Source organism: Anoplophora glabripennis, unplaced genomic scaffold, assembly GCF_000390285.2.
Source record: "Anoplophora glabripennis isolate ALB-LARVAE unplaced genomic scaffold, Agla_2.0 scaffold190, whole genome shotgun sequence".
In the NCBI taxonomy this organism is placed as follows: domain Eukaryota; kingdom Metazoa; phylum Arthropoda; class Insecta; order Coleoptera; family Cerambycidae; genus Anoplophora; species Anoplophora glabripennis.
The window spans coordinates 792,613-809,545 of record NW_019416301.1 but is presented as its reverse complement, the minus strand read 5'-3'; the positions used below and the strand labels follow the sequence as shown (position 1 = coordinate 809,545).

The 16,933-nt window shown below is 32.3% G+C and overlaps 2 protein-coding genes across 5 annotated transcripts in view; one reads left to right on the top strand and one right to left on the bottom strand.

Moving 5' to 3' along the window:
• The window catches only part of LOC108907290 (thioredoxin reductase 1, mitochondrial), a 56,386-nt gene extending 40,908 nt beyond the window's left edge, over positions 1-15,478 (bottom strand). The window contains exon 1 of the mRNA XM_018710905.1: positions 15,463-15,478. Coding sequence (XP_018566421.1) covers position 15,463 — 1 coding nt within the window. The 5' untranslated portion in view covers positions 15,464-15,478. The remainder of the gene's footprint in view (positions 1-15,462) is intronic.
• Positions 1-16,933, top strand: part of LOC108907291 (C-factor) — a 41,632-nt gene that overhangs the window by 3,854 nt on the left and 20,845 nt on the right. The window contains exons 2-6 of one of the 4 annotated variants that reach the window (XM_018710912.2): positions 1,463-1,514; positions 4,003-4,193; positions 7,612-7,761; positions 13,347-13,573; positions 16,916-16,933. In XM_018710912.2, coding sequence (XP_018566428.1) covers positions 1,463-1,514; positions 4,003-4,193; positions 7,612-7,761; positions 13,347-13,571 — 618 coding nt within the window. In that variant the 3' untranslated portion in view covers positions 13,572-13,573; positions 16,916-16,933. The other 3 variants (XM_018710911.1, XM_018710908.1, XM_018710907.1) reach the window with 3 other exon arrangements.

The window sequence follows — 16,933 nt, the reverse complement described above, 5'->3', positions numbered from 1 at the left end:
CAGTTCTTGGATTTGATTTAAACTATCAAAAAATGTTGCCATATCTTGAGGTAAATAATCTTCAGAATGTAATGGAATGGACGGTTGCTAAGTGAAAGCACGTGCTCAGAAATATATAATAAATACTATTTAATTTAATTCGTGACTGGTATTGTAAATATGTATAAAATTTGTTGCTTCAAATCGCCTTGGGAAAAATTAAATATGTATGGAAACGGTCGATTATCTCCTAGAGTAAGATAGCTATCGAAAAATCATAAAACACAAATGTTTTAGGGTTTTTAAAAAATCTATTACAATAAAGAAAAATTAAGTATACAGGATCAGTTAAAAAGTCATGACAAAACAAAGTTGCTGTTTCTTTAACGAAACACCCTGTATGTTATTCCGTATTTACGTGTTAAAAATATCGAACACTCAAGATATGATGAAAACTGCTAAAATAGTAGAAATTTGCAAATATGTATCTTCAAAAGTATTGATCACAACCCTAATAATGCTTATAAGGCTTGAAAGAGAATCTCAATGTGTACAAGACAGATCAATAAAATACAGGGTGTTCCATTTAAGTTAAGAAAGTTATAGCTGTTTGACTTTGCCAAAATGTAACAGCGAAAATGAAACGCTTGGTATAATATTTTTGAATATAATAATACCAAAGCATTACTTCTAGGCATAGGGAACATTACACAAAACTACCCTAAAATTTTCCGTAGAATTCGAGAATTCAATAATATACAGGGTATCCCATTTAAAATAACGGAAGTTGGTGCTGACTTCCGGTATAACCGGAAGTGCTGCAGAATTCTAGATATTGTAGTTGTGTTCGTCCGAGGGACTTTGCCTCGGACTTTGCTATGTTGCCATAATTAGTAGTTTCTTAGATATCGATCGACGCAGTTTCCGGTGGGACACCCTGTATATAAACATAGGTCGTGGAACACCGTATGGCGTGTGCAATTCAGAGCACCTTGTATATACATAATACTAGATATATTTTACCTCATGTGTACATATACGAGATTAATATTAGTTATCTAATTTTGTGGTAAGTTTATTAAACATTATTCAACATTATCTTATGTTTATTCAGGAGTTTGATACCCATGAAAATCCTTTTCATCAGCCTACATTACACATTTTAAGAGATATTTAAATAAAAATAATATATTTTTTTAATATCAGCACTCAGTATTTCGAAACCGAAACGTTCTGAGACCTAGAGTTATACGAACAGTTTTTATTATTTTGAAGTATTCTGTCACCAAATAAAGTTTGGCGTGTGCAATCGGGACGCCCTGTATTATATATACAGTAATTAATTATATAATTATTTACAGTTTTAAATAAAAATGTATTTCACAAATGCTGAGTAACTGTATTCATTATTTCCTCTTGTATTTTTTACCCTATTATAAATTTTATGTTTGAATTGTCTTACTCAATGTTGTTTTTATTTCAGGAATTAAATGATATTGCAGCACAAAATAAAAATGTGCACATTTTGGAATTAGGTAAATATATTTTGTTATTATTAAATATAATTTTATTTAAAATACATTTAATTTGATTTTATGTTGGTTTTATCATAAACTGATCTATTGATTAAATTTTCAATATATGTACTGTTCACTTTCTTATATGAATCAGTAAATGATATATATTTGAGCGAATAATAAATTTATCTAACACTTAGAAAAATCTATCCTAATTTAAAAACGAAAAATTTCCCTCGTTTAGCTTTCAGTATCATCTAGGTGTTTTAGTAAAAATAAGTAAAAAAAATGTAATGCCGAAAACTCTTCTTTTTCGAGATATAGGATGTTAAAGATTCCAAAAAATATATTTGATATCATTAGACAGCAGTTTACTTATATGTCCTTAACTAATAACCATTAACAAGATTTTGAGGTGAACTTATAAAGTGAATTTATCATGAAACGGTAGCAAATATGAAAAAAACCTGAGAGACAATTTTTGACCAGGATAAATTGTTCCACTCTAAAATGATATCAATAATCATTATTTTACAGATGGTAATTAGTCCAATTAACTAAGCCTTTAAATCGAAATTTTGTCAACTTGGCTGAATTTTTGATATGAGTTAGTTTAAGGTATATTATAACCATAAGTGAGAGTAATTTTTTGTTCAACCCCCGGCCAAGGGTGGAAAAAGATAAAACAAAGGGCTTTTTCAAGATAACTTAAAAAGGGTAAGAGCTAGAAAAAAAATTATATATATTTTTTAATTTTTAATAAGAAAGTTATAACAAAAAATCAAATTTTTAATCGTTAATTTTAATGATTTAACAAAATTAAATTTCTGAAATCTTCCCTTAACTTCTAGCCTCCCTAACTCTGTTAATTGTAATAGTACAAAAAAAAGTTAAGAGGCCATTTTTATGTAGAATTGTCTGCTTTACAACTTTCATGAAAAACTTATAATCTTATCTTATTGAGTTGAGGTGAAAAAGCCCTTTGTTTTATCTTTTTCCACCCTTGGCCGGGGGTTGAACAAAAAATTACTTTCACTTATTGTTATAATATACCTTAAACTAACTCATATAAAAAATTCAGCCAAGTTGGCAAAATTTCGATTTAAAGGCTTAGTTAATTGGACTAAATACTTTATTTGTCGAATCAATTGGACTGCCTACCCTTATTTCCTTATCTGGTAATTCTTGGTTCTGAGACATGTCATCACATCAAGTTTTAGATATTAAAAAATATTATTATTTTTTGGAATACTTAATTTAGAATCTGTATCTAGAAGCTAGAAACGAATAAAATCATCTTCAAACATGTCATTCCCTGTGTCAGTGGCTTATTATAAAATGTTTATTTTTAAAATTTTTAGGTATACACACACGTATGAAAATAATTAATGAAATAAACTCTTTTTTTTTAATGATTGTCCTAACTAAAAATCTTACACTGAAAAATTGAATCAAATGGAATATAGAAAATACACAAAAATGTTAAAATAATTTTAAATCGTAACGTCGTTGTTGACTATTGACAAAGAAAACAGATTAATTTTCGAAACGTCAAGTCTTATTGAAGTGCATGCTATAGTGTATTTTGTATTTATCTGCTTTTTTCAGTGTGGTTAAGTAAAACTATTTACATAAAAGATAACCCTTGACTGATCCTTTTGGAACAAACGTTTTAGTTCATTAATTTCTTTCACGGAACGGATGGCAAAATAGCCAATAGTTAAGAAACACCGAAAACTATGCCATAAATAAATAACTTTAGACAATACCTTTTGACAAAAAATTTTTTTTTTAATTTGAATTACACTTTTAAATTATTGTGCAGTAGAGAAGAACTATCTACTTTCTAAGGTAATTTACTTAATGTTCAGAAAGACAGAAATAAGCGTACCGAAGCATTTCTTCTCTAGTTTAATATATACATGTCTGCATGTCGCTCATATGATGAAAACAACTCAAAAAACTCCTGTTGTTCTCCTTTATTTACTCCTCAGACTTTCATCTGGTGCGTTTGGTTGGACCCTTAAGGGATCTTAGTGGGAATACCTTTTCATTTCAGTGGAAAATGTCATGAAATTTATTTCTATGGAATTACAAAAGCTATCTAGACATTGGCGTCGGCCAGTGCATTCAAAAAACAGAAATATTAAAACAGCATTGTACACTTTACTTTTTTTCTGTCAATTTGTTATCAATTAATAAATTACAATTTATAAATTTGAACGTCCCTCGTACACCATTCCCTTATCTGTTGCTCCTGAATCAACACAGTATTACTAATTAAAAAAAAAAGATAATTTCGATAGAAATACATTTCTTAAGAAAAAATTTATAAATTTCACCCATAACGTACTACAAGTCAGATTTGTGAAATTTCAATATTACGTTACATTCGGTAATACTATGTTGTAAGAACAGTGACAGAACGCGAAGGCCATTAAGCAAGGGATGTGTTGTAGAAAAAACGCGATAAAATGTCAAGAGCTTTATCCCAATTACTTTTTAGATGTAACGAACACAAACACTTTCGATTCTTTCGCCTGTGAGATTGAGAAAATTGTGGCGGATAATGGCCTCAATGTCTTGTTTAATAACGCAGGCTATTCGCCAAAATCTACTAGAATAAATGCAGTTAAAACAGAACAGATGATGGAAACTTATGCAGTGAATGTGGTAGGCCCGCTAATGTTAACCAAGGTCAGTTGGACGAATTTTGAATGACATTTTTCTAAAGGAGCGCTCTCACGATTTGATGATGGTTGATCAATTTGAAGTTGAAATGAAAGTTGGACGAAATTTAACTTTATTTATTCAATTATCGCACAACTAGCTATCAAGTAGCGATTATTAGTAGGTAATAGCATAATAAGCATAAAGGAAATTATTGAAAATCTTTCGACACGCAAAAATTCAAGTATCTCTTCAAGTTAACCCAGATCAGAAACATAATTTTTATAATCAAAACATTAAATTGCGGGATTAGTCATTTAAATATCGATAAACTGTGTATTCCACTAGAACAAATGTGAATTCTTTTTGGGTTCATTTTAAGGCTACTAATGAAAACTCAAGTTCTCAAGCACTACTTGCAACCTATCTGATCTTTTCATGCACTCGTAAACATATCTATCTTTTTTAATTACCTGATAGTATTGGTTTAGTCCACCTGTGCAAGGCTTATTGTTAGTGACGTATCTTATAACTTAGGTTAAGTGGTTTGTTTCTTTTTTATATTTTACAATTGCATTTGAACAAAGAAAAATGCTGAGTTTATAAAATTGCCATTTGAGGGATGTTTCCAGAGTTTAGAAGAATTCAGAATTACTTCTTTTATCAAACACAATAAAAAAATTCATTTTGCTGTCTATACTGAAATATTAATATAATATAATATTACTAAAGTGTACCTTGATGTAACAGCGATTCACGAGAAAAAACAAACCTGTTTGAACTTTCAGTGAATCACGCGGCTAAAACCAGAGACACAGATTTTGCAAATATGGTGATTCAGAACTTATCCAAAAAAAAAATTAATGTACAGTGGACTCGTACAATACAATTTTATAAAAAAAAAAACAAAAAGAGCAGTTCGAAAATGATTTAAAAATACACTTCTGTACGGCACTGGAAACTGGTCCACTGTAAAACCTGACCTTGCTCAAGGTAATGCATGCAGTCGGCGACCGGTACGGCGGCAAAGTGTGATAAAAAATGAACGGACAAAGAATTGAAAGAATTTCTCTCTCAAAGAAAAAATAAATAAAATATTTTATAACACCTATTTCATATAAGCAAATTCAACTGCTTTTGCCGCTTTTGTTATTATTAATTAATAAAATTAATTTATGGTTTTAAATAATAATATAATTTGACATACCTGATGTTACAACTATTCAAAATTTTGTCCATCGACGTGTAAACACATTTGGGACTGTCTTATCCAGTTTCTACGAACTAACACAAATGTTGTCTTGCTTCACCATACATTAAAATGATATCCATCAATTCCGAGTTGTTATACACGTAAGCCATTTTTGACATTTGAAAAACTAACACATGTAAACGCAATCACAAAATCGTCTGAGGTCATGTGGAGAGAGAGTGCATTGCACATAGCGCACAACACGAATGACGCTAGAGACTACAGTAGTCCAGCGATGTAAGGGTTGAAAACTTCAATAATTTTTTTCTCGGAAACTATAAGAATTTTACAAATTTTTTTTTTACGATATTGTCTCCATTTTTCATGACGCATCTATTCCCAAATTTTTTGGATAAGTTGTAAGTCACCATATATTTATATCTATAGGAGACAGATTGCTGTTAGTTGTTCTTTTCATGTGTAACACCACAACACTATTCACTATTTCGAAGAATTTTTTTTTTAAATACAAGTCTTGAGGCCAAATAAAATGGATGAATTATTATTACCAGAATGTTAGAAAGTATCTAGTGTTGAATAACAAAATAATTAGTATGTATGTATTAAAAAAATATGTGGAAAATAGTAGCTTGCAATTTTTCCTGCTATGTGGCTTACGTCAAAGTTCATGATGTGACAACAACGTGTTTGGCTTTTATTTATTAGCTATGTTTTTGTGATTGATGTTTCTAATGACGCATGGCCTTCTGCGACCTTTTTTTCTGAAAGGATAAAATCACATCAATCATCACTTACTCCAATATGTCAAATTTATGAAATAAAATATTAAAATTTGATATTTATTAAGTTTCTGCTTAAATTTAAAAACCTAGAAATCATTGGAATTTCCCGGAGTTGAAAAAATAACCAATTATTTGCGCTACTAATTAGGTATAACTGGTAATAATAGTCTGGTCATCAGCCTCAAATTATAAAAATTTTAGATCCTGCAAATGTGAAAATAACTTTTTGTTTTTATGTAAAACTTAGATATTTGTTAAAATATTTTTTTTAGTTATAACTTACGACAATTTGTATTAAATTTCCCCGCATTTTTTCGTAATGAGTGTTTGTATTTTAAATATATGGATTCACTTGAATTCATTTACCATCAGAATTACATGAATTTTCCAAACTCGCTCTGTACTCGTGAATTCAATTAAATAGTGAGCCGAATTCTCCAAAAACTATTCAGCACTCGGCATACACAATATTTTTTAATAATTACTCCCTCGCATGAAATAATTAAATTTTTTTAAGTCACAAAACAGTCATTCAAAACCTGTAGACATAGAAAAGAATTTTCTTAAGGATTTTATCGTAATATTTCAAAATCGGTTTTAGTTATAATAGCAATACCTATTTAGTTTAATAATGTAAGTTATATTTGCAAACAGGAATGTTAAAAATTGAATAAAATATAAGAACAAAAGGCAAATAAACAATTTGAATCTAATTGTATAACGCTGACAACAATAAATTGAATCGTGAGATCGCTCCTTAATATAGCAAATGACGAAGTTTTACGTTTCTTTGTTTACGAGAAAAACAAAGGAAAAGTAAAGAAATATTCTTCTATTACAAAAAACTAGTAGTGTCAAAAAAAGTTTATAAACAGAAATCTTGATGTTTTTTAAGTAACGTTTAAGATTATTTATAAGTAGTGCAAATATTTATTAGGTACTATTAGTTAATGAAAAGGTAATAAATTGATTTGTTAAAAACGTGTTATTTTTACATTAGTCATTTATTACTCATTTTTACCATTTCATAGTGATTATTAATTGTTTATATTTACATTTAAAAGATATAGTTAGATTTATTTAATAATCACATTTGATGAATTTCTTTGGATTTTACTTCTGTCATTCATATGGTTAGACATATATTCTCTATTCAGTGGAAACTGTAGATAGCAATGATAATTTTTAATCATAGGCATTTTGATAATTGTTGTTCATCTTCAGGTAAACAATAAAACTGAAGATAAACTGTTGGTTGTTCTTAAGACTGAATTTGTTAAACCTACTGAAGTAGATTATATCATGTGAATATATTATAAGAGTATCATATATGATATGATATTCAATAATAAAGTAATTCAATTACTGAATATTTCTTTAAATATTTTTTCCAAATTATTACATAATAATGTTCCTTAAGGTAATAGATGATTTTTTACTATTATTGCAGGTACTTTTGCCTTTATTAAAGAGAGCAGCAGATGTCAACCAAAATCAAACCTTCGGCAGTTCGAGATCTGCGGTAATAAATATGTCCTCCGTGTTAGGATCTATAGGGTTAAATGATATTGGTGGTGTGTATCCTTATAGGTGTTCTAAGGTAACTAATACATGCATTAGTTTTATTTCCATTAGTGTTAAAAAAGCAATGGGCCAAAAATATACTATAGAAGTGAGAGTTTCCAATAGTAAATTTCATCTACGAGGTATGTTCAGAAAATAATCGAACGTGTTGAAATACGCGTTAATGGAGATATTTAGTGATATGCGGTTGGTAATAAATACTGCGTTGCGCATAACTTTCTCTGTAACCACATGTTCTTGGATTGTTGATATCTCATTTAGTTTTCATGATATTATTATTTGAATGCAACGACGCATTTAAGTGTTAGTGACGATCTTTGAAATGTGCGATTTTCTGGAACGATGCAATGTAAAATTTTATGTGAAATTGGGGAAAACTTTTATGGAAACGTTTCAACTTTTGAAACAAGCTTACGGAGATGATGTTCTGGGTCGTATGCAATGTTACGAATGGTTTTCACGATTTAAAAGTGGTCGTTCCTTAATTGAAGATTATCGACCAGGAAGGCTTCGACCTCATCTGATGACTTCCACGTTCAGAAAGTCAAAGATCTGGTGTATGCAAATCTTCGATTGACTCTCAGAGAAATTACATACAGAAGAGGTTAGCATCTCAATTTGGTCATGCCATGAAATTTTGATAGAAAAATTGAACATGCAAAGTTTGTTTGTCGTCTGATTACCGAACAGAAACAAAATCATGTGGACTTTTGTCTGTAACTTCTTAAACAATTCAATGACGATGAAACATTCATTGAAAGCATCATAATGGTGAGACGAAAGCTGAGTTTACGGCTACGACATTAACATAAAAATTCATACATCACAATGGATTAGCACGCCCAGGAAAGCCGTCAGTTTCGATCCAATGTCAAAGTGACCTCACTGTTTTTCCGACATTAATGGAATTGTGCATTTTGAATTCTTGACTCAAGGTGAAACAGTGAATCATGTGTACTATCAACACGTTTTACAACGGTTACGTGACAAAATTCGCAAAAAGAGACCTCCTTCACCGTCCTTACTCGCCAGGCCCGGCTCATAGCGATTTTCTCTTATTTCCGAAGGCCATTTCAAATGAAGGTATCCAGAACTGCTTTGTGAAATGAAAACACCGCTGGGGAAAAGTATGTGAATAGGCGAGTTGTACTTTGAAGGGGATAAGGACCAATAATGTATAAAATTAATAATAAAGTTTTTAAAAATAAAGTTCGGTTATTTTCTGAACAGACGTCGTAAGTATTGAGAAACTTTTCCATTTTGATCGAATTAGGTTATCATACCAAATGTAATAAGAAAAATATACTTATGAGCCAATTACTTAGAATCGAGTTGAAAGCTGCATATTTTATTCATATACTTATTTTTGATGTGGTGTCATACCGATCGATTAACTGATTAACACGAGAAATGCATACTCGACACGCAAGTTTAGTGGAGTTTAAAAGAAGTTTTTTAATTTATTTGTACACATTATGCTGATGACATGACACAAGGATATTTTCAAAGTCCAGATCAGATCAGATCACACTTTGAATCACTAAACCAAATAACCCTAATGAATCAATAGTCAGGATACTGAAATATAAAATGTAAAATACAGGGTGCGGCAAAACAGACAGTGCAGTTTTGAAGGGCTATTAAAAAAAACGAAGCAACTTCGAAATATGGGGTTTATTTTATTCTATTGGTTACATCATACATTTTTATGTCTCAAGTCTTAAAAATGATATCAGAAAGATAGCGGCCCCTAGCAGCGATGCATTGATGATGGCGATGTTCGGCCGCATTTTGGCACATCTCGACGGGTATGAGGCCGATGTCTAAAAACTGTTTCCTTTACCCCACAGGAAGAAGTCGCAAATGCTCAAATCAGGTGCGCAGGGAACATCTGTCGCACTTTGGTCATTGAAACGTGAGCAGTATGGGCCGTAGCTCCGTACTGTTGAAACCAGATGTCTCCCAGATTCCTCTTTCAGTTCTTCCAATTGAGGTTCCAACATGAAAAGATAACGTTGAGCATTGACTGTCACGGTTTGTTCATTCTCCTCAAAAAAATAAGGTCCAATCACCCAAATTTGGAAACAGCATACCACACGGTCACTTTTGGGGAGTTAAGAGGTCGCTCGTAAAATTTCCTTGGGTTATTTTCTGTCTAGTACCGAAAATGTTGCTTGTTGACCGCTCGACAGAGCTGGAAGTGGGCCCGCAACTACTGAAAAGAGTTGACCTCGCGTGGATCCGATTCAACATTTCTTGATAGCTATTTATGCGGTTGTCATAGTCCAGGGGATTCAATTTTTGAAGAATCATATTCTTGTAAGGGTGGAATGACAAATCTGTGCAAAATCCTATTTAGAGAGTGGTCAGCAATGTCCAATGCATGCTTCCTGGCAGAGCGTGTAGGTGGCCGTTCGATAGATTCTCTTACTTTCCTTAAATTTTCTGGTGTTCTTGTCGTTTTGGGTCTTCCTAAGCCCCTAGGTCTTAGTGTGGAACCAGTTTCTTCCAATGAACGCACCCAACTCGCCATTAAATTACGGTGAGGAACGGGATCACGTCGCCTAAGATTAAAGTGCCGCCGGAAGACCCGCTAGGTGGCGACGGAAGAGCGGCCATTTTTAAAAAACGAGCGGACGGCAAAGCCCCGATGTTCTCCAAACCAAACCATGGTAACGACTGAAACGGCACGATCTACTCCATATGAGTCACTAAATAAGAGTGTTTATTTCCTTGTCTTTCATTGGAAGCATCACTTGCTCCAGACGCAACTGGCGCCATCTTACATCCGGCCTGTGAACAAATAGCAGCTGGAACACAAAACAGAAACTGCACTGACCATGCTAGCCGTCTTTAGTTTGAGAATGTAGTTCAAAAACTATGCAATAGATGTCGCTTTATTACGCTGCACTTGGCGGCAAATTTAAATATACCATAATATTCAGAGTGCAACTTATATATGGAATAAAATTCATATTCATTGACTACAAAGCTTTGTAAAAAAATATCAGTTCTAATGTAAAAATTGACCAATTTCTTTACAAAATTATGTAGTCAATGACTTATGAATTTCATTTCATGTAAGCTACACACAATAATGGTATAAAAGATTGACTTTTTTAGTAGGTATATCCATTAAGAGGCTATTATTGTTTTCACTTTTTAAACAATGACTAAAAAATGCATAAGCAGTTGTTTTTTAAATGCATGTACTTAAATTTATTCTGTTATAAATATGAAAAGAAGATAATTACTAGTAATTAATAGTGATTACTGTGATACAAAATAGACATATACTTACCTTTCCCCTCTTTATGAAAAATATTGTTAGATACATTTGTTTCAAACTATATTGGTTCTCATCAGTACGATGCATGTACTACTGATTATTCTTTTCTGCGAAAATTTAAATACTGATAGTATGAGTAACAAATATCAGTAGAAACGTAGACATATGTATCTACCATTACTTAAAAAGAAACTTAATATTCATTAAAAAATCCAAAAATCCGTTTTTTGTTGTCTACTATTCGACATACAAGTGAAGTTTTGACAAAATGAAGTATTATGTGAAGTACTTACACAACCAGTATTTGAATCTACTTCATCCGGCACCTAGATAAATGATGATCCGGCATGGTATCGTTAACAATAACAGTACTAGTACTTGCAGTGGTATTTAGAGATGGCAATTTGGAATAAGTGTATTTTGGTTTTTTAAATGGTGGTTCTGGAAAATCATCTAACATTGATGTTTGGCATTTATTAATTTCGGCATTTTCTAATGTTTCACTAACAAACTGTTTAACTGACTCTGGAGTAGTTTTCAAGTAAACGTTACTATTAAGAGAATCTAAATGTGATGATATACTATTTGATTCACTAAATATTGTTGGCACTGCATTTTTGTTGAGGCTATTCTTCCTACTATTTCTAAAACATTTTAATTCAAAGTGGTCTTCGCAAAAATAACATTTTTCGTTGATGAAGTTAAAATCTGGTTTACATTCTATCCAAATCATTTTCCTGTCTGCACTTTGCAGTAACTCTGAAAAAGCTTTTATTTCTGTAAGAAGTATCTGTGGTATATAAATAATATGTATTCTTGCATTTTGGTGCACAACAGTAACGTAAGATAATTCCAGACATTTTCTATTAAAAAGTAAAACAAGCAAAAGCAGTAAGACAATTCAGATGAACGATTCAACAATTGTAATTATCTTCTTGCGTTACATTAAATTTTAGTCTAAAATAGAAAACAATTATTATTAAAAGCACGGTAAATTACGAGTTAATTAGTCATAATACAACCACTTTCTAATCTGTGAATACAACATAGAGAAGAAATAACCTCAAACCTAATCCACAGAACACATCCCCTTTGTGACCTAATTTTCAATACACGTATTCTTTCGTATTGAACAAAGTGATTGAAATCAACAGTAAAGAACCAATCATGATTAAGAATTTTAAAAATGCTGTATTATGATTGGCTAGTTACCGATTGCAACCAGTTTGTTCAGCTTCCGCACGAAAGAATACATGTAATATCACCAAATTTTTAATTTTTTCAGCGAACTCTATAGGTTCTAATAACAATATTACTTTTCTGTTCAAGTTAGTATTACAGTTTTTGATACATAAATAGTGCTAAAGATGGCGTGTTTTCCAGGCCCATTGTGAGGTGGCGCATGATTCTTTATTTAGTCATATGACCTACCCGAGGCGACAAGACCCCTTCCAGGTTCTTACCCCCACCACACGATATGTACAGCCGCTTCAAAACTGCACTGTCTGTTTTACCGCACACTGTATATATCGCATTTATTTAAAAATCTGAAAAAAAGTCATTAGCGTAGATATTTTAATTTTTTTTTTGGAGCTGAAAGTTCAAAAAGAAATGTAAATATTTTGATTTCTTTTGGTGCCATAACTTCACACTATTCTTCGGAAATTTTTTAGAATTTTGATTGGTTAATTACATACTATTTTGTATTTGTGTTTATTATATAAGAAATAGACTCTGTTATGTTAGGATTACACAGAGCCTTGATAAATGTTTATAAGCCACGTGACCGCAAAACTTAGGCACCAACATTGCAGGGCTTATACTGTCAGCTAAAAATTCCTAATTCTTGGCGTCACCAATATTAATTATTCATTTGCAATGGACAATGACAAACCGTTACGTCTACGTTCGAGAAAATGCCATCACTGATTGGTTCAATGGAATTTTGTGAAAAATTACACGAATTACAGCTGGTAAAGAAGAACGCTGCGTTTTAATGTAATCTTGATCTTATTGTTTTAATAATGTTTAATTTTACCGAAATTTAATAAACAACGTGAAGAAAATAAAATTACTGTTTCAGACAAAAGTACTGTCACGTGGCTTGTAATCATTTATGAAGGCTCTGTGTATCTGTAGGATAAATTTATTTAAAGGAAAATAATAATTTGAAAAAGGAAATTAGGAACTAATAACTGCACTCATTCAATTTACAAAATACGGTGACTATAAACTCTTTATTTCCTTATTTTAGTCTAAAATCTCCCGAAGTTAAGACATGGATTTCAAAAACTCTGCATATTCAATTTTAGGCTGCTATCAACATGGCTACAAAATCACTAAGTATCGATCTAAAAAAAGATGGAATATTAGTAGCTTGCATTCATCCCGGCTGGGTAAAAACAGATATGGGAGGTTCTAACGCACCAATGGACGTGGAGACCAGTGCCACCGGCATGATTCAAATTATCCGGAATTTGTCAGAAACCCATAATGGAGGCTTTTATCAATGGGATGGAAAGCAGTTGGAATGGTAAAAGTAAGAACACAACAAACTTCTTTATGAACATAATAAATATTTTATCTTATTGTTTGATTAGTTTAATCCTGCACATATTACTGTCTATATAGAGCCTGTAAAGATCAGATACCAGAGGTTGGAAGATATAGAGGTAACAAAGACTGCAAAGGCTGCTGCATTCCGCAACTGTGTGACTTGGGTGGGAGAATTTTAAAACTCATGTATAACTTAACTGCACAACTGAACTGTACAACTACAAAATAGCGTAGCGGGTGGTGGGTGTGAGAAGTGGAAAATTCGCAGCAAATAGTCAAATAGTCCCTCTTAAAATCACCTGTAAAATTCCTTAATTTTAACGAGACATTTACAACATCAATTGACTTTTGCATTTATTTATTTGTTACAATCTGTGGACGTAGCTAGGGGCAGGGCCGTCTCTAAGGTTTCGGCCGCCCTTGGCTAACTATCTTCACCACCACCAAATCTAAAATAAAACACAGTTCTAACACCTACAAATCCAAAATATTAAACTTTAAGGACCGAAGATAAAACTACTGAGCCAAGATGCATAATCATTTAATAAATCTCAAGATTTACTTAGAATTTATATAATTTACAGGCCTAAAACTAAAAAAAAGTTGTTCTGTTTATTATGTAGGTATTCGCAAAGCGCAATGCATGTAGGCACAATGGATCCTGTCATGTCTTATTTATTAGTTTATACCTTATTTTTTGAGAAAACGCAAAGACGCCGGACGCCACACGTGTATGTCAGATGTTGACCATAAATAAGGGATTTTTATTCATTCACGAACAAATTTGAGTGATGTTCAGGTCAATGCCAATAAAATAACTTTTTTACTGTTTACGTTTACCTCGAAATCTGTTCTCTTACGAGATAAGGAGATATTTTATATTTTATTTGTGATTGTACTGATTGTAGTATAAATAAATTTAGAATTAAAGTAAAACATAAAATTTTGTTTGTAGGTTGAAGTTTGAATTACGAATATATTTTGCAATAATTATAAATCATTTGGCTAAATTTCAATGTTTATAAAACCTACATATATGTACAGGGTGATCCCGAATAATGTGCAAAAAATTTGAGGGTCAATTGTTTAAACACTTTTAATAGGGGTCCTTCATATAAAATTTTTTGATTTAAGGCCCCCTAGAGGAGTTACGACCCCTTAAATGGGGTGAAATATGTAGTTTTATTTATTTATTTCCAAACAGTTTGAAATTTAGAAAGTGAAATTTGTCATGATATGTAGGCTGATAAAACTTCTTCTAGACAAGTATTTTTTTATTGTCCTCGTCCTATTATAAGACGTTGAAATGAACTACCCCCTGCACATTTTTTATTAGATTCTTTTTTAAGTATATTTTTTCGATAAAAAAACTTTTGAACGCTTATTAGGAATATTCTTGCCTCTTTGAATTTTTTGTCATCTAGTAGAAAATTATGGGAAACTACTAGATGTGCAAAATCAAATGAGATTGAAAAGAAGACTATATGCGTGTATAATCCTGAACTTAATTTTTTTACTCAAAACCTGTAATAGGTAGGTACTTATCAAAAAATTCAAAGAGGCAAAAAAATTGTAAATATAATAGGCGTTCAAAAATTTTTTTTTTTTAAGAGAAAAAATTTACTCCAAAAAGATATAATGAAAAATGTGCGCAAATGATAGTTCATTTCAACGTCTTATAATAGGACGAGGACAATAAAAATTACTTGTTTAGAAGAAACTTTACCCGCTTAAGTATTGCCAAATTTCAGTTCTTAATTTCAAACCGTTTCGAAAAAATTAAATAAAATTTTACATTTTCACCCCCTTTTAAGGCTACTGGCCCCTTGCTAAATAAGAATAATAAAAGTTTTTAAAGCTACGTGCACTTACTTATCGTAATAAAAGTTATAATTCCTCACATGCCAAATAAACAGTGTAATAAACATCTATTCAGTGTGAGCGAGACAGAGACACTGAGAGTGAGATGAGAACTGAGAGCTAAGATGCACATTATGTGCATCTTAGCATTAAACACTGGCACTGGCCGCCCGGCGCAGCGGCGCGGCAGTTGACTTTAACACGTACATTACCACGAGTTGTATTTGGCTGCCCTCCAAAAAATGCCCGCCCGGGCGCTTAACACGTTAAGCGCCAAAGAAAATTTTGATATAGTCATCACTGGGCCATTACTATATCCTTATGGTGCCTTTCAAACTAAGCCTTTATCAATAATTTTTACAAATGAAGTCTCTGCTGCAAAATTTTCAAAAATATAAAACAGGCACCGGTGTCTGCACTCGCTAGGCCAAAGCAGACACATCATGATCTATCACAGGGCCAAAACAGACACATTTAGCAGACGCATAATTGTTAGCAGACACGTCCGAACCTACATTTTCTGCAGTTGCAGTGCAAAAAGCGCCATAATGAGTAGCAGATCGAAACGACTAGTACAATTAGCTAGGGAACAACGCAGCCCAGATTCTGTTTGGATTGCGTCAATGAAGCACATAATATTACCTAATAATATTAGTATAAGTAAATATTATTTACTTTGTTTTGTTTACTTTACCATTTTTATTTTTGTCGTTTCTAAATGGAAGATCATCAACATGCGTTGAGTTTCTTTCGTCGATTTCGTTTGAATGTATGTTTATTTTTTGAAATAAATGAGTTATAGAATCACTCTATTTTATTTTGGTAATTACATCACTGTGTCTGCTATGGCCCTGTCATAGAACCCCAAAAAAAGCAAATCATCAGTGGGCAAAAGCAGACACAAAAACAGACACATGTCATAAAATCCTACACAACGCGCTTAGGCCTGCCCACGTATAGGGATATTTGCGGATGGGCCGGTGCAGACACTCCACCATAGGAATTGTAGATTGAAAGTGCCTGTTCGGCACATTTGGACAAATACTGAAACAGACACCCATGTCTGCGCTGGCCCAGTGATTAAAATAATGAACAGACACCGGTGTCTGCCATGGCGCTTAATGTGTTAAGACGGCCCTGGCTAGGGGGGGGGGGCAGGGGTGTGCATGGCCCACCCCAGAAGGCCCGGTCCCCACAAACTTAAAAACATCGCCACCCAAAAGTAGGGATCCATCACATCAAATTTTGCAATAAACTTAAAAAAATTCGATATATGGCCGACATTTTACGAGAAATAAGTTGAACTCGAAATTTCAACATGAGATTTCCCAAAGACGAAAAATGTTATCGGGATAAATCCAAGTGCGTTTTAAAGAGTTTAAGACCCCATTAATGGTTTCAGCAAAAATATTCGATGTAACATAACCTCAAATATGTCAAAATATAGCGATTTTGACACTTTTAGGTTAGGATATCTCGAATA